This window comes from Pinus tabuliformis, chromosome 3_1, assembly GCF_031772625.1.
Source record: "Pinus tabuliformis cultivar Carrire ecotype Pingquan chromosome 3_1, CPIR1, whole genome shotgun sequence".
NCBI classification, from domain to species: Eukaryota; Viridiplantae; Streptophyta; class Pinopsida; order Pinales; family Pinaceae; genus Pinus; species Pinus tabuliformis.
This window is the reverse complement of record NC_142301.1, coordinates 173,804,599-173,823,392: the sequence shown is the minus strand read 5'-3', so window position 1 is coordinate 173,823,392 and position 18,794 is coordinate 173,804,599. Positions and strand designations below refer to the sequence as shown.

At 38.3% G+C, this 18,794-nt stretch overlaps 1 protein-coding gene across 1 annotated transcript in view; it reads right to left on the bottom strand.

Moving 5' to 3' along the window:
• LOC149186360 (endoplasmic reticulum oxidoreductin-1-like) overlaps window positions 1–17,841 on the bottom strand; it is a 34,989-nt gene extending 17,148 nt beyond the window's left edge. The window contains exons 1-2 of the mRNA XM_089410984.1: window positions 17,378–17,841; window positions 11,671–11,802 (exon numbers count right to left, since the gene is read on the bottom strand). Of these exons, the coding sequence (XP_089267110.1) occupies window positions 11,671–11,802; window positions 17,378–17,545 (300 nt within the window). The 5' untranslated portion in view covers window positions 17,546–17,841. The remainder of the gene's footprint in view (window positions 1–11,670; window positions 11,803–17,377) is intronic.
• Window positions 17,842–18,794: the final 953 nt, after the last annotated feature.

Here is an 18,794-nt window from a genome sequence, read left to right as displayed (position 1 = left end):
GAGTTTATCATCTACATCACTTTGATGTCTCCAATATTGCTATGTGAGGGGATCTTTCATAAGAATCCCTTTCCATAAATTCAAAGGATACCTATTGATATGTTTAATGACTTCAGCTTCTTAGAGGACTATGACTATCCTCCTTCTTCATGCAAAGAATCTTGATGACCCATCAACTTATAGATGTCCTTGCAATTCATGAAGTCATTTAACCAAATTTATAAATTGAAAAGATACTTACTTGTCATGTGAAGATGAAATCTTCACCTTGATCATGTTGATGATGGTTGAAGAAGATGTATGAGGGCTTCTTCTTAGATGATCTTCTTTCAAGTGAGAAAGCCTTTCCTTAGTAGAAAAGGTTGCTCCCATTTGATGATTTGCTCCTTTCAAGTGAGAAAGCCTTTCCTTAGTAGAAAAGGTTGCTCCCTTTTGATGATTTTCCACTTCCTCGGATGGTCTTCTTCTAGGGCAAGGAGATGATCCTTGCTTGATTTCATAACCTTGGAGATGGCAGTGCCTTCTTGCTTTCAATATGCCTTACTTTGAGTGTGGATCAAGGTTGCTTCCATGGTGTCAACCTGTTCCAAGATGAGGTCTTGCTTTGTAGACAATTGTTGTAGACTTGATCCTTTAATCTTGACAAAACCCTTAAACTTGTTTTAATGCCCTTCATGAAGATTGATCCTTGTATGTCTCTTTTGCTGCCCTTTCTTTGATTTCAGCACCTTAGCTCTGATACCATGTTGAATAATCTAGGGCAATTAGAATTAATGTGATTCCTCTTAGCTTGATAACTATTTGTGAGGTGTTTTAACTTTTCTTCTTAGCATAGTCTTCACTTGTTCTTATTAAAGTGTGTCTTCTTAGTTCATCAAATAGCTACCAAAACAAGGCAAGGAGACAAGAACACACAATGTTGGCTATCTGCCAAGGCCAAAACCTCTCCCTCTTGGAGAGGAAAACCCGCAAAAAATTCTTCTTATAGAGATTCCAATTGACGAATACCAAGACCATGACTCTTGACCTTCTAAGCCACTCCGGGACCAAGACACCAATCTTCTTCTTTGTCACTGCTAAGATCATCACTACATCACTGAGATCTTCATTATTGTTGCAACATCATAGCTGCATCTTCACCGACGTCTTCATCAACAAGGTCTTCATATTGACATATGTATACATCCATGAGTGTTGCATTGAGATCATGATCTTGCAACTCCGTCTTCATTAGGATCGTGACTGTGTTTACATGATTCCTTGAATGTCAAGACATGGAACATTACTATAGGTTCAACGAGATCTTTATCATCATAATTATGTTGAGAGTATATGCTCCCCTACGTATGTCGAGATCATGTGTGCTTCTGTGTGATCCTCCTCAAACATGCCGAGACAATGAGACAGTGACTACAATTATGCCGAGATAGTGATTACAGTGATCATATTTATGCGTTCAGAAATAATGCCGAGACAGGGTATGTCTCTGTTTGATCACTGAGATTTCTTCCTTATAGTTATCCCAAGACTTTGACTGAACTGTCACGTAACTCTTAAGTATGCTGAGATTGTATCTCTCCATTCACAGGTATGTCGAGATTGTATCTTGCACTGAAATCATTATTACACCAAGACTGTAATTACTTCAGAGATACCCAAGATTGCGTCCTCCTGCCATGCATATTTCAGACCCCTATATTCATGTGTATTATCCAGTGATAGAGTCCCGAAAATCTCAGACAAGTCTGAGTTTCTTCCTTGTCTTTTGCGGATACCCTAGCTGGGTATATATAGTGGTTTGCCCTCCATATTTAGACCTGAGCCAGTGAAGAGTTGTGTCTTCAATGCAAGCCAACATGACATCCTTTAATTCGATAACTGCTTTCTTCATCGTTTTGCTTGTTGCCTTCATCAAGAGGATTGTGCTTGTCTTGGAGGGTTGATCTAGACACTAGGTGGAATCATATACATTACATATATGCTCAAGAAGAGCTCTTTACACATGTCTTTGTCTCTTTGACTTTCCTAAACCTATGGAATGAGCAAGAATCTCATTCTTATAATTTACAAAAATAATATTTCTTTTTCTTGACAAGTACAAAGATCAAAATTACATTTGTAGATACCAAACCTAGTTATACTTTCTTCAACACCCAACTGGGAAAACCCTCTGCTTGTTTGAGAATTTTATTAATAGAAACTAAGCAATTGATCTCTTACAAATACAATTGTTTCAATCTGAAAGACACGCTTGTCTTTCCTACTTGATCTAAGCTTGAAACTCTTGCAAGAAATGTTGATCATGCTACCCTCTTCCCTTTGCTTGATCTCTGCTCCGAATTCCTAGTGCAACAGCAAGGGAAATCTGCCTTCCACCAACTCGCACAAGCCTCAACACACAAGCACCAACATGTGCTCTCTACTGCCTTGTCTCGCCAACTCGTGCTCACAAGATCAAATTGTGCCTTCGTTCCTCCTTATAAGCACTTCAATTAGGCTATTACTGGCAAGTTCTATTTGAGGAAAGTCAAACTGTTGATTGACTAGTTAACAAAAGCTCATTGGTTTTGTTAACTTGTCTTCCTATAATTTAGGAGCCTGACTCAATCAACTCGTCCTTTACCCAAAATAACTTGCACTAGAAGACAATAAACTCAGTCTTCCATTAATTAGCACTAGTCAACTGCTTCTTGCACTCCTAACTTTTAGGAATTTGCCCTAAATTTTAGGAACTTGTCCTACATTTTAGGAATTAGCTCCTAACTCATAGGAACTCGTGCATGCTCAAGGAGAAACTCATTGTGGTTCCTTTGATTAAGGCACAAATCAAGGAACCCTTTCTCGCTAACATTTTCAACACTCCCTCTTAGCAAGGAAGGTGTTCCTAGAAGAACCTTGTCCACCTGGATCTGTCTCCAACATTACCATGTTCTTCACTGCTGCAACTGCTCCCTCTAAACTAGAAAGCTTCCATGCTTTCTTCTGCAAAACCTACTTTGAAAACATGTTCTTTCCCACCATGTTCTACAAGTCTACCTCTTTAGTCATAAGTGCCATCTATCCTACGTACATGTGTGTCTGCTTCTTAATGTTGGGAGACTCAACTCTTTTTTTATCTCCCTTAACCAAATCCTCTATCCACTTAGTTCGAACTCTCCCTATACTGGAAGTTTGTAACTGAGTGGTTGCCTCCACTCGCCCTGGGCTATGCTCCTCATCACCCTACTAGTCAGCCCAACTGCCAACAAGCTTTGACCCAAATTGAGATACTTACTGTGTCTGCTTCTTAATGTTGGGAGACTCAACTCTTTTTTTATCTCCCTTAACCAAATCCTCTATCCACTTAGTTCGAACTCTCCCTATACTGGAAGTTTGTAACTGAGTGGTTGCCTCCACTCGCCCTGGGCTATGCTCCTCATCATCCTACTAGTCAGCCCAACTGCCAACAAGCTTTGACCCAAATTGAGATACTTACTGAGGCTCCATCTTGAGAACTTTATCCTGCTCTCGCTCAACCACCACTTCTCTACTATGAGCTCTCCATGCCTTGCTGCTCAAGGTTGCACCTGTCTCAAACAAATCTGCCCACTAGCTGCTCTCCAACTCCCCCAAGATCATCAGCTCTTACGGTCTTCAACAAACTGCCCACTAGCACTGATATGGTTGCTCCATCATCACTGCTCTTAGAGACTTCTGGAACTACCCTCTTATCAACCATATGGCTCCTTTCATCAGCTGAACTAGGGCTCCCATTCGAATCTTCCTCCTAACAGCCCATGACTCCTTCCATGAACACTATACTTGAGGTCTTAAACAAGGTTGGCTTCTCACAGCAGATAAGTACATCTACCCACTACATACTCGCCCATGAGAAAGAATGTTCACAACTTCGTTTGTGAACAATACTTTGCTACCTAAAAAAAACTTTAGGACTGCATTCTTCGTGTGTTGGTCTAGATTATGTTCACTGCTCTAATACCATGTAGAAAATCCACGAAAATCTGCAATTGCTCTAATGAACAATCTGAAAGCTAATTTATTTTCATTAGGACACAGATTTTCTCTACTTAATTTGCAGCAGAATAGGAACATAAATAAACACAATCACACAATTCAAAACACAATTTATTTTCTAGGGAACCCAACTATGAAAACCCTCGGCTTATTTGAGAATTTTATTGATAGAAACTAAGCAATTGATCTCTTATAAAATAATTGTTTCAATCTGAAAGACACTTGTCTTTCCTGCTTGATCTATGCTTGAAGCTCCTGCAAGAAATGTTGATCTTGCTGCCCTCTTCCCTTGCTTGATCTTTTGCTTCAAATTCCTAGCATAAGAGCAAGGGATATATACCTTCTACCAACTCGCACAAGCTTGAACACACAAGCACCAACCTGTGCTCTCTACTGCCTTGTCTCGCCAGCTTGTGCTCACAAGACAATGATCAAATTGTGCATTCGTTCCTCCTTATAAGCACTTTGATTAGGCTATTATTGGCAAGTTCTATTTAAGGAAAGTCAAACTATTGATTGACTAGTTAACAAAAGCTCACTTGGTGTGTTAACTCGTCCTTCCTATAATTTAGGAGCTTGACTCAATCAACTCGTCCTTTACCCAAAATAACTTGCACTAGAAGATAATAAACTCAAACTTCCACTAATTAGCACTAGTCAACTACTTCTTGCACTCCTAACTTTTAGGAATTTACCCTAAATTTTAGGAACTTGTCCTACTTTTTAGGAATTAGCTCCTAACTCATAGGAACTCGTGCATGCTCAAGGAGAAACTCATTGTGGTTCCTTTGATTAAGGCACAAATCAAGGAACCCTTTCTCGCTAACATTTTCAACACTCCCTCTTAGCGAGGAAGGTGTTCCTAGAAGAACCTCGTCCACCTGGATCTGTCTCCAACATTACCATGTTCTTCGTTGTTGCAACTGCTCCCTCTGAACTAGAAGGCTTCCCTTCTTTCTTCTATGAAACCTGCTTTGAAGACTTGTTCTTTCCCACCATGCTCTACAAGTCCACCTCTTTAGTCATAGGTGCCATGTACCCTGTGTGTCTGCTTCTTGATGTTGGGAGACTCAACTCTCTTTTGATCTCCCTTGACCAAATCCTCTGCCCAATTGGCTCAAACTTTCCCTAAAATGGAAGTCTCTAGCAAAGTGGTTGCCTCCACTCGTTGTGGGCTATGCTCCTCATCATCCTGCTGGTCAACCCAACTGCCAACTAGTTGTGACCCAAACTAAGATATTGGTTGAGGCTCCATCTTGAGAACTCTATCCTACCCTTGCTCGACCACCACTTCACTTTGAGATCTCCCTGCCTTGTTGCTCAAGGCTGCACCTATCTCAAACAAATCTGCCCACTCACTGCTCTCCTACTCCTCCAAGATCGTCAACTCTTAGGGTCTTCAACAAACTACCCACTAGCACTAATATGGCTGCTCCATCATCACTGCTCTTAGAGACTTCTGGAACTACCCTCTTATCAACCATATGGCTCCTTTCATCAGCTAAACTAGGGATCCCATTTGAATCTGCCTCCTAACAGCCCATGACTCCTTCCATGAACATTGTACTTGAGGTCTTCAACAAGGTTGGCTTCTCACAACAGATAAGTACATCTACCCACTACATACTCACCCATGAGAAACATTGTTCGCAACGTCATTTATGAACAGTACTCCGCTGCCTAAAAAAACTTTAGGACTGCATTCTCCATGTGTTGGTCTAGATTCTGTTCACTACTCTAATACCATGTAGAAAATCCACGAAAATCTACAATTGCTCTAATGAACAATTTGAAAGCTAGTTTCTTTTCATTAGGACAGATTTTCTCTACTTAATTTGCATCAGAATAAGAACAGAAATAAACACAATCACACAAATCAAAACACAATTTTTTTCTAGGGAACCCAAATGGGAAAACCCTCTACTTGTTTGAGAATTTTATTGATCTCTTACAAATACAACTGTTTCAATCTGAAAGACACACTTGTCTTTCCTGCTTGATCTAAGCTTGAAACTCCTGGAAGAAATGTTGATCACGATGCCCTCTTCCCTTGCTTGATCTTTGCTCTGAATTCCTAGCGCAAGAGCAAGGGAAATCTGCCTTCTATGAACTCGCACAAAACCTCAACACACAAGCACCAACCTATGCTCTCTACTGCCTTGTCTCACCAACTCGTGCTCACAAGACAATGACCAAATTGTCCCTTCGTTCCTCCTTATGCTCTTTGATTAGGCTATTACTAGCAAGTTCTATTTGAGGAAAGTCGAACTGTTGATTGACTAGTTAACAAAAGCTAACTAGTTGTGTTAACTCGTCATTCCTATAATTTAGGAGTCTGACTCAATCAACTCATCGTTTACCTAAAATAACTCGCACTAGAAGACAATAAACTCGACCTTCCACTAATTAGCACTAGTCAATTGCCTTCGCCCTAAATTTTATGAACTCATCCTACTTTTTAGAAATTAGCTCTTAACTCATAGGAACTCGTGCATGCTCAAGGAGAAACTCATTGTGGTTCCTTTGATTAAGGCACAAATCAAGGAACCCTTTCTCTCTAATATTTTCAACATCGACATTTGTATTTAGTCAGGTCATCAAAACACACTATTATTACAACAACAGTTTCTCTCTATCAAATTGGGTATGCCCACTCCTTTTGCAATTCATCATCTTTGTCCTTGACCCTGTGCTTAGATTGAGGCACGGTTGTTGAAATGATCGTAATATTCACTTATTATTTACTTATGGCTAAATTCCATCATTATTTTATTACTAAGTTTATCATTTCAACCTGGTCAACAATATTTTAAATTATTCTAGCTAGCGAAGACCAACCTAGGCATCTATGTGGGCTCATAATCCCCTTATGAGGGAAGGCGCCCCACCTCATAAGTTGTGTATAAATAAACACCTCATGATTCATTTGCTATGTTGCAGGAAACGTGGGGGGGGGGCCCATTTCCGGCTGGAAACCGGTACGAAACGCGGAAACGCGTTTGGTACGGCCAGGAAACGCGTTTCCGGCCGTACTGCCACGTTTCCCGAAACGGAAACGTGGCAGTACGGTCGGAAACGCGTTTCCCGGCCGTACAAGCCACGTTTCCCAGTTGTAATGTGTTTTTTTTATTTTATTTTTTAATTTGTTTTTAAATTTTTTTTAGGTTTCCAGTAAATTCTAGAAGCCTATTCTAAACTTATAAAAGAGAAGTTTGTCTCATTCTCTCATCACACTATTCAGCAAGTCGTTTCTCTTGGAGACTGGCAGTTGTTTCAGCTAGGGTGTTTTGAGCAGTGAGCAAAGTAGATTTCAGCAGCAGGAGAAAGAGATTTCAGCAGCAAGAGAAAGAGATTTCAGTAGGAGATTTCAGTAGCAGCGGATTTGGCTCAGCTACAGCCATATTTCTCTTCTCTTTTCTGGCATTTCGGGGTAGTTTCAGCCACAGAAAATTAATTTGGGTAAGCCACATTCATTTTGTTAGTTTTTTCTTACTATTTCTTCAATTTTTCTAGGGTTTATGCAGCCAAAAATATGACAAACATTTTTTATTTATAGATTTGTTTTTTAAATTTATTTTTGCAACAGATTTGGCTCAGCTACAGCCATATTTCTCCTCTTTTCTGGCATTTTAGGGTAGTTTCAGCCACAGAAAATTAATTTGGGTAAGCCACATTCATTTCTTAGTTTTTTCTTACTATTTCTTCAATTTTTCTAGGATTTATACAGCCAAAAATATGAAAAACGTTTTTATTATTTAACTTTTTTATTTATAGATTTGTTTTTTTAATTTTTTTTGCAGCAATGGCTTCCAGCCAAAGTGCAGCTGCAAGTTCAAGCCCTAGGGCCAACCCAAGGGCTGAATATTATCCTCTTTGGAGGCATGTGACGAAGCTTCAAAGATGTGGAGGTGGTGGCTCATGGGAATGGCGATGCAATCTTTGCAATAATACGTACAAGGGCTCCTACCCAAGAGTGAAGGCACATCTATTGCATGGAGGAGGACAGGGGATTTCAAGTTGCACAAAAACATCAGATCCGTTGGCAAGGAGGGCATATCAAAGAGAGCAAGATGAGGCGGATGGTACTAAGAGAAGGCATGATGACCTTACTCAAGCTCCATCTAACATTGAGCCAAGGATTGTAGCTGAAGCAAGAAAGAGGAGAGCTAGTCACACTCAACAACATGAACAACCAGCACCCAAAAATACCAGAGGCCCAGGGGCATCCCCTTCAGTTCAGGATAGCAGAATTGCTAGATTGGTGAATGTGCAAGCAAGAGAAGAAACTGATTCCAGAGTGGCTAGGTGCATTTATGCATGTGGTATCCCATTCAATGTTGTTCACTCTCCTTACTGGCAAGATATGATAAGGGCAGTTAACAAAGCTCCTCAAGGGTACAAGGGGCCCAACTATGAGAAAGTCAGAACCCAGCTTCTCAAAAATGAGAAGGACCTTGTGGAGGACATTTTAGCTCCAATTCGTTCTTCCTGGAGTAGCTCTGGGGTTACCATAGTCTCAGATGGTTGGACAGATATAAGGCGCAGACCATTGATAAATATCATTGCCACTTCCCCCAAAGGAGCAATGTTTATCAAGGCAGAAGACTGCTCAGGAGAGGTGAAAGATGCACAGTACATTGTTGATGTTATTATAAAAGCTATTGAACAAATAGGGCCTAACAAGGTGGTGCAAGTTATCACGGATAATGCACCGGTTTGCAAAGCTGCAGGTTTAATTATTGAGGGGAGGTATGACCACATCTTTTGGACACCATGCATTGTCCATAATCTGAATCTGATCTTAGAGGAGATCGACAACAAAGTTTCCTGGATAAAGGAACTCACAGGGGAAGCAAGGGAGATTATCAAATTCATCACCAACCACCACTAGTCTCAGGCCATATTTCGAGAGTACTCCAAATTGGAGTTGTTAAAAGTTGCTGAGACAAGATATGCCTCAAACTTCGTGATGTTGCGCCGCCTTGTTGAGGTTAAGCATGCATTAGTTTCTATGGTGGTGAGTCAACTTTGGATTGAGTGGAGACAAGCAGATTCAGAGCAGGGATCTATGGTGCGTAGATTGTGCCTTGATGAGGATTGGTGGAGCAAGGTAGATTTCTTGCTAAAGTTCACAACCCCTGCATTTGAGCTTCTCCGAAGTGCTGACACTGACCAACCTTTCTTGGGAGAGGTATATGATGGCATGGATTCCATGGTTGAGAAAACTATGGAAATCATTTCGCAGGAGTCTCCACAACTTTTGTTTGTTGATGATCATTTTGCTGGTTTGATCAAGAAAATCATTGTTGATAGGTGGAACAATTTCAATACTCCATTACACACTTTAGCACATGCTTTGAACCCCAAATTTTATGATGAGGAGCTTATTGCTAAAAGCAATGGGAAGAGGAAGGCACCCCATAAGGATAGAGAGGTGGCTACTGGGGTGAAAAAAGCCCTTATGAGAATGTTTCCTTCTCATCTACATAGGGAGATAAAGGAGGAATTTGCCAGTTTTGCTGCAGGAATAGATGATTATGCAGATATATCAGCTTTGGAGGAGAGAAGCACCATGAATCCAGTTAGGTGGTGGATTTGTCATGGAGCAAATGGTGTACATTTGCAAAACCTTGCCATTCGTATTCGTTCACAAGTGGCAAGCTCTTCATCAGCAGAAAGGAATTGGAGCACTTATGGTTTTATTCATTCTGTGAAGCGCAATAGGTTGGGCTCACAGAAAGCAGAGGATCTTGTTTATGTGCACTCCAACCTTCGCCTTGCATCTCGTAGGGGTCCAGAATACAACAGTGGTCCTTCTAAAGAATGGGATGTGGATGCAGAAAATCCTGATTTGGATCTCTCTCTTGCTGCCCTGAATATTGAGGCCGAATCTGGAAGTGGAATTGGTGCATCATCTTCTTCAGCACTACCATCCACTGTTGAGCATTGTGCTGCTTCTATTTTTGATGAGGATTGTTATGATGAGGATTAGTCTTTTGTGACTTGTCTCTATAGTTCTTGCAGCCTTATAGTCTTTATTGTACTTGCAGCCTCATATACTAATATAAATAAAGGCTGATTTTGAGATTTTGCCCTTGGATATATAATAAAGGTTGCTTTTGGATTTTCCTATATTTTTATTTTCATTATGTGATCATTCATGACTCATGAGTAAATGTGATGTAAATTTAATCTTAATGTTTAAATGTAATAAATTATAATGTATCATTAATGCTTTATGATTGCACATATATATAATAATAATTTTTAAATATTTTTAATATATATATATATATATATATATATATATATTGCGTTTCCCCGTTTCCAAAATTTGGGGAGGTCGCGTTTCGTATCGCTTCCCGTTTCGGAAACTCGTTTCCGTTTCCCCGTTTCGTGCAACTTAGTTCATTTGTAACATCATATTAATTCCAATATTACCAAAACAAAACTAGTTTTGCAAAAGCCAGTTGGTCCAACATGTTCAAAAGGTTTCTAGTCTAAATCACACCCTCAACCCAGAAAGGGCCAAGCCTTAATTCCCTGAACCAGCTAGTTCCATACGGCACTGTACAACCAGCGTATAGGGCCACTAAACCCCACTAAAAAGCTCAAAAAGTAATAAATCCATTGTTTTTAAATGCCATTAATTAAGCTATTGTAGACTGAGGATTGACTTGCTAATGTTGTGTGGAGTCAGTGAAAATTGTGTGAGATGAACTTAGAACTTACAGGAAATATATATATATGGCTCTACCCTCAACACCCTGCCGTCATGAAGAGAGGCTACAAGGGAGACCAAAAAATAAAAATAAAGGCTCTGACCTCAATCCATCCTCAACACAGGGAGGCTGGAAGGGAGTTGCTGCTCCCTTGACCCCTGCAGCAGTCCCCAGAAGTCAAAACCCCCCAAAATATCATTTTTGTTTTATGTATTTTGGTGATGTGGACTGCACTTGGTGCTATTTTGGTTATACACACTCTGACCTGCTATATACATGAAAAACCTTTGCATATTTGTGTCTAATTATTTGAATTCACGTGGATGTACATGAACATATATTTTATTTTAAAATTTATATATTTTATGTATTTGTTGGTTGACCAGTTTTTGTTTCTGATTTTTTACCGGTTCCAGTTTTTGCAGTCAACAGGTTCAATCACCAGTCTGGTTCTGATAACATTGATGGATTCATTAATGATTGATTCCTTTAGCCTATGGGCACCCCCATCTTATGCTTGATGTTACACTTGTGTTTGGCATATCTCTATATTGCACACCTCTACCATAGCTGCAGTGCACTTGTTCAAGCATTTATTCAGCACCATTCTATCTGTAGTTTATTGCAGGTCATAGGGTTTGCTGATGGATCCATTCAATCCTATCTCCCTCACACTTGTCAATCTCAACAAACTGCGCCAAACAATATTTTACCTTATCAAGTATTCTGTAATATAATTATATGTTTTGAGTTAACAAATTTAACATGGTATCAAAGCATATATAGTACATCTATAGATAGAATAGATTTTTAATCTTCAAAGTAAACACAAGATGTCTCTAAATTTCAGCATTTTCTGTGTCCAGGTTAAATTGAACAATAAACAGTTCTATAACTAGACAGCTCTATGACCATATACTCCAGCGCTACTCACCTTAAAATACCGAAAGAAAGGCGTTCTCACAAGGTCCTGCAGAAGAGGATGCAGCACCTGGTCGTTGAGAGTATCTACTGTCTTGTAATCACAGCAACAATCTTCCACAATTCCAGTAAGTTTGTGTGGACTCTGAAAGAACAGGAGCAAAAAATGCATTAAATTGCATTTAGCACGAAATTTTAATGAAGTGCATAAAAGTGAGCAATCATATGGAGACAAAAACGAAAGAGAAAACATAAAATTGTATTTCCTGCATTCAAACCCTGAATTAACATCTTCTAACCTAAACCACTGGACAAAGGGAATAAAAGAATTTCCACAACAAAACATTAAATATTGACAAAGAAAAAAACAGTTTCTTTCAACATAGAGGAAGCATTTTTATATACTATCCGCAAAAAATAAAGTGGACAATATAAGGGATCGCTCGTATATGTAAAAGTCGCTCAACTAGCTGTGGATGTTTGTAGCATTGGACAGATACTTCTGTGGATGTTTGTAGCATTGGACAGATACTTCTGGTGAGGCCTAGGTGTATAGGTATGTGGAAGTCGCCTAATTGACTCTTAACCTTAGCAATTACTTTAATTATTGAAGTAATTGATTTTTATAAAATAAAGTAAGTTAACTTAATGAAATGCAGAGATTATTTGCATTAGTAAAATAGAAAAATCTCAACTGTTGATCACATGTGATATTGAATTCTAATCTCAACCATCAACCACTTCAGAGATTAGGGTTGTGGATTGCTCAATAACTCAAACTTATAAAAGGAAGGCTAGGCTAAGGGAGAAGACACATCATTGAGCACAAGACACAGTGAGATGGTGGTATCTCAGTGAATTGGTTGAAGAAAGATTTTCATCCAAGTGTGCAGAGTTCAAGAAAGAGTTCAAAGGGCAACAAGGGAACAATCCAAAGCATCCAACAGATTGTAGAACAGATCAAGGGTTTGATCAGCAGGATCAATTTCAGGTTCTTTTTATATTGGTATTCTTCCTCAAAGGGCCGCTATCCCAGGAATGGAGCCATTGTATGCTGTAGACTTTAATTAATGAAACAGCAGATTAGAAATGGAGCCTTTGTATGCTGTAGACTTTAATTAATGAAACAGCAGGTCAGGAATGGAGCCTTTGTATGCTGTAGATTTTAATTAATGAAACAACAGATTTTGAAGGGCAGAAATTATGTGTGCAAGGTAATGAGATTGGTGTTTTAATTTGCTTCCACTATTATATTTTATTTGAGAGTTTAAATCTCAGCCACGTTTTTTATTCAGGCTAAGAAATAATTAACCAAGTTGCTGGGGTTAGGAAAATAACACTAGAACCAAGGGTTAGCTTAATCGGTTGAACCCTCCTCTCAAGGCAGTTGTCAATGGTTGTGAACTCCTCCCAAAGGTCACAGGTTATAATCCAGTTGAGTCACTCAAGGTTATCAGCCACCATTGTCACTGGCAGTCAAGTGACACTCCATCCAAATATCGGTTGGAATATTCAAGGGAAGGAGGAATCCCACGAGATTTTACTTAGGAAAAAAAAGTTGCTTGGCCTAAAATTCGACGCCATAAGGAATGACGAATGAAACAGAAATAAATATATATGAATACACATAATTATTTAATATTATTAAATTTCAGGTTGTTGGAAAATACTCCTTATGAGAAAAGGGTGTAGTGCAATTTAGTGTGATAAATATATTATTCTAAGCAAGAAACATCTCTTGAGGGCTTCTCGTTTTTTCCTAGAAGAAGATTTAATTGTAAAACAACAAGAGGAAAGAAGGGAGGAAATTTTAAAGGTTAAGACAGCAAGAGATAAAGGAAAGAGAGCATGGATTTATAAAGGCAAAGTTGTGATAGCGCAATTTGGACCTCCTTCCAGAACAGAGCAGCAAGATGGTAATAAAGAAGAGGCAACAAACTCTTCAACAGGAAATCAGAAAGCAAGGTCGGTATGGGAAAACAAGGACAAAGACTCAAATGTGAGTCTTGCATGTCAAAATAAATAGCAATCAAGTCATACCCAAGTTTCCTTAAGATTAGTTTGTTGGAACTGCAGAGGTTACCCATGGAGATGAGGACCTGGGTTAGGGCCTATTGCGGAAAATAGAGACATAATTTGCCTCATAGAAACACATGAGCATGAAGGGTGCAAGACACCTTTGTTTGAAGGATACTGGAAGATGGCAGTGTGGAACAAGGCAGCAAGGAATGGCAAAGGGCACGGGGGTATCATGGTTTTAGTAAGGGAGAAAGAAGGTCATCTTATTCAGTTAGAAAAAGAAGACTCAAATAAGCAATTCATTTGGTTTAAAATATCAAAAAATGGAAACCACATCAGAATTGCAGCATGCTATTTTGCGCCACAAGTTTCAAAAATCTACAAAGGTAGAGGGCTTGACCACAAAGATCCATTTGCAGCTTTAAAAGCGGATATTGCAACATATTCGCAGCTAGGTGAAGTCTTTATAGTGGGTGATTTCAATGCTAGGACTGCAAGTGAACAAGCTAGCATTCTTTGTTGTAAAGATAATTGTGGCCCTATTTGGCTTATAGAAGAAAGTAATCATCAGTGGGAAAGAATTTCAAAGGACAAGGGCTGCAATCTCTTTGGTGAACAATTGCTTACTCTATGTGGGGCCTTTGATTTAGTCATTTGTAATGGCTTGACTAGATGGCAAAGTCCGGTAATTTCACTTGCAATACTTACAACGGAGCAAGTGTGGTAGATTATGTAATTTGCTCACATGGTTTGTGTGAGAAAATGGAAGAAGTTTTGGTTGGAGATCAGCTGTGGGATTTGAAATCAGATCACAAGCCAATTTATTTATGTTTCTCTTGGATTGGAAAAAAACAATTAGAGTCAAAAATTCAGCATGTCCAACAAAATCTCCCATAGGGCAGAATTCTTTTGACGCCAGAAAATTGTAATACCTTCAAAATGACGCTAGAGAGGCTCTTTGAGAAGGAGAAAATTACAATTCACAGCCTTCATAGTCATGAATTAACACATTTAATTCAATGCGCACTTGCAAAGTGCAAAAAAACAAAAATTAAGAAGTTTGAAACAAATTGCTTTCTAATTAATGCTTGGTTTGACGAGGAATGCAAAAAGGCAAGGAGAATGTGGAAAGAGTCAAACAAGGATAACATAAAGCTCAAATCGTACAAGCAATTATTAAGCAAGAAAAAGGTTGATTTCATAGTTTCAAGGAGGGAAGAACTAATCTTCCTTGGGAAAAATAATCCCAAATTATTTTGGAAGGAGCTCCAACCGAAAAAAGATACAAATTGAAAATAATATTACAGCTTCTAAATGGTTTGACTATGCAAAACAACTCTATCAGCAGGTTCCCAAGGTTGACCCTCCCCCTTTGGTCAACACTGATACTGAACTCTTCATGGTACAAGAGGTAGAGATGGGTATCAAGAAGTTGGGTGTTGGAAAAGCAAAAGACTTAGCTGAACTCCAAGCAGAATATCTAAAGTGGGGCTCAAAGATTCTTGCACCTCACATTACAAAAATCTTCAACAACATCATACAACAAGGGCTCCCCACAGATTGGTCAACTAGTCTGGCAATACCTCTTTTCAAGAGCGGTGACATCAATAATCCCTCCAATTATAGGACCATCATGATAAACCCTTTGTTTGCAAAGCTATTTGGAAGCATGCTAGAAAACAAAATTAGCAAGTGGGCAGAAGAAAGAGATAAGTGTGCTAAAGGGCAAGCAGGTTTTAGACCTAAACATTCCACAGTTGATCATTGCATAACTTTAAGGCACATCATTGAAAAAGTTTGGGAGAAAAAGGAAGAAGTCTTTTGTTGCTTTGTTGATTTCAGAAAAGCGTTTGACTCGGTTCCTAGGGATAAACTTTGGCAGAGAATGGAGGAACTTGGGGTTCCTAAACATTTGAGAGCAGTTGTGCATAGGCTGTATGAAGATGTGAAAGTCAAAATTAGAACTTCAGCAGGCATTTCTGAAAGTTTTAGAAGCGATATCGGGGTCAAGCAAGGTTGCCCACTGTCTCCTACCCTTTTTGGTTTATATATCGACAAGCTTGAGGAGTGGTTAAATTCGCAAGGGGGTGATGATATCTATTTGTGCAAGTTTGTTATAAGGCTTCTTTTGTATGCAGATGACCTTATTCTAATTGCTAAATCGGCTCTTGGTTTGCAAGAGCATTTACTATCCCTTGAGCATTTTTGTAGAAGTGTGGGGATGCAAGTCAATATCAGCAAAACAAAAGTAGTGGTCTTCTCTAAGAAAAGAAAACATAACCAGCGTAAGTTCTACTTTGAAGGCAACACTCTGGAATAAGTTGCGGATTACAAATACCTCGGGATTGACTTCAACAAAAATCTAAGCTAGAATGGTTGTAGAAAGAAAAGAACTTTGGGGGGTTGGAAAGCATTTTATGCTTTTCAAAATAGGTGTAGAGAGGCAGAGTTATGGGATTGGAAGACCACTCAAACTCTTTTTGGGCTTCTAGTGATTCTGATGATTCTCTATGGTTGTGAACTGTGGCCTAGCAGTACCTCCAACATGCAGTGGAGGCAAATTGAGAAAATTCAGAAGCGTTTGATGACAAACAAATTTAAGATTAAAAGTGCAGTTCCTTACGATATCTTGTTAAGTGATACAGGGACTGCTCCTATTGAAGCAATTGCTATGGTGCGAGTCATAAGGTATTTAAAAAAAATTGAGCAAATGGAAGAGGGTAGATGGCCTAAGGTTGTCTTTAATGATAGATTGTGCAAGAGCAAAAAAAACTTGGATGCAGCAAAATAACAAATGGTTTATTAAATGGGGTATTTGCTTGAACGCGTGTCCCATAAACAGCAAAGAGATAAAAGCTTTTGTTATGGAAAAGTTCCACAAACGTACTTGGGATAAAGAGCTAGGAAGAAAGAAAAATTACTATATTGAAGTGTTTAATTCCACTCATAATCATTAACCAAAAGCATACATAAAGGCCAATATTTCTTGGAGAGCCAAAATTCTTATTGCTCAGTTAAGGACTAATTCTCATCAACTCCGTTGTATTGTACATCTCATCTCATATTTGGCATATTCACCATTTCTCTGATTTCTAAGCAGTTGCATTGCAAATAATCGCCATACATATACTTGGCAGTTATATATAGTTGGCAGTTATACTGGGGAATTGTACATCTCATCTGATATTTGGCATATTCACCATTTCTCTGATTTCTAAAGAGGAGTTGCATTGCAAATGATCGCCGTACATATACTTGGCAGCTGTGGGACTCATCTGTATTTGGCGAATTCAGTATTTCTATGACGCCAAATAAAGAGTTGCGGGCAAATAATAATCAGCATCATTATTAGACCTGGGAGCCATGCGCCTCATTTGGATTTAGCATATGGACTATTTCCCTTGTTATCCTGGTCATCTAGATCATAGCTATACCCAAACAATAGTGTTTTACATTAATATTTGCTGCAAGATGGAACCTTGTTAAAATTATTATTCATAAAACGCTAAAAGTGGTCTCAAGATTTACTGACTAAAGCCCACAGATCGGTATCTTCCCCGTGAAAATGGAGCCTTGGCTTATGGGCCATTCAGTTCAAGCAATCTCGGCAATATACATCTCAAAAAATTATTTTCAAACATAGCAGAAACTTTAAAATGAAAAACCAATAAGGGCTAAATAAGGGTTTATCCATAGTTTACCGTGCATTTGCACTCTTTGGAGGAGAAGCCAAAGAGAGAAATTCGCTGCTGCCGTCCACATGCGGCCACAGAAAACGCTAAAATAGCAGTCAAGGTTATAAATGTCCACGTTTTCCATTCCCAAAATCTACTTCTACGTCGCCTATGCTCCTCTAATTCGCTCGCCATATCCAACACAGTGCCCTAATTTTCAGTTCGTGTGAAATTTTATTGAGATTCCCTGCTAGATCGAACTGTAAGACCGCTTGATTGTATTTATAGGATTCTTACAGAGCCGGGAGATAAGCAAACCGACCGAAGGAAGAAACAGGTGGCTTGCGTGTCGAAACCGCGTACCTACTTCGGACACCGTCATTTGCTGTCAGAGCGTGAAGTATTTCGAAGTTTGGCGCGCGATAAATTGTTCTCTTCTAATCTGTCATGTTAAAATTCGAACCTGCGCCGTCACCAAAGAGGAAACTTTTGGTGGATACAGTTGAGCTGAGTCTTTGTGGCGAAGCCTCAATTTTTTTTAAAATGAAAATAAACCAAATCATCTCGTTAAATTTTAACCACCCTGATTTACTAAATTTTAACCACAGTTGATTTAGGAAGCTTCAAGAGTGATCAAAAATTTATTGAGATGTAAATTTTTTAGGGTAAAAAGAGATTTGATATATCTAGGGGTTTGGTAGACCCCAATCCCTCTACCAACCTCCCAGAATGATCAAATCTCTTGAAATGCAAACCTATTAGTAAAAAGAGATTTGATACCTCTTCACACTTGGTATAAAAGATTAACCTTGTCAGAGTGAAAAGAGAAAAGAGATTTAATACCTCTGGAGGTTTGGGTTTGGTAAATTCAGAATTAAGATGAATATAGATAGATTGGTTTAATTGATTTATTAATAATTATAATTAAAAAAAAATAACTTTTAATTTTATTTTTATGTAATTTGCACAAGTCAAATATTGCAATTTCTTTTTTATGTAATTTGAACAAGTCAACATATTTAAGAAGACATGACAAGACAATATATTTTCACGCTAGATTGAGACACACATCTATATATAACAAGAATTACAATGTATATATAAAAAATTTACAAAAAATAATTTAATGATTATTTATATATTAATTATTTTTTATAATAAAATATATATATATATATATATATATATATATATATATTTTAAAAATATTTTTACATTATTTGTACATGTTGTTTTCCACCATTATAATCCTAGCTTTTCAAATATATGACAGATAAGTGTTGAGATCCATTACAAATCTTGATGGCTAGGGTTTATGCAACCTATCAAAAATCGTCAAAAAAATAATTTAATGAGTATTTATATATTAATTATTTTTTATGATTATATATATATATATAATATTGTATTTTAAAATTACATTTTACATTATTTGTACATGTTT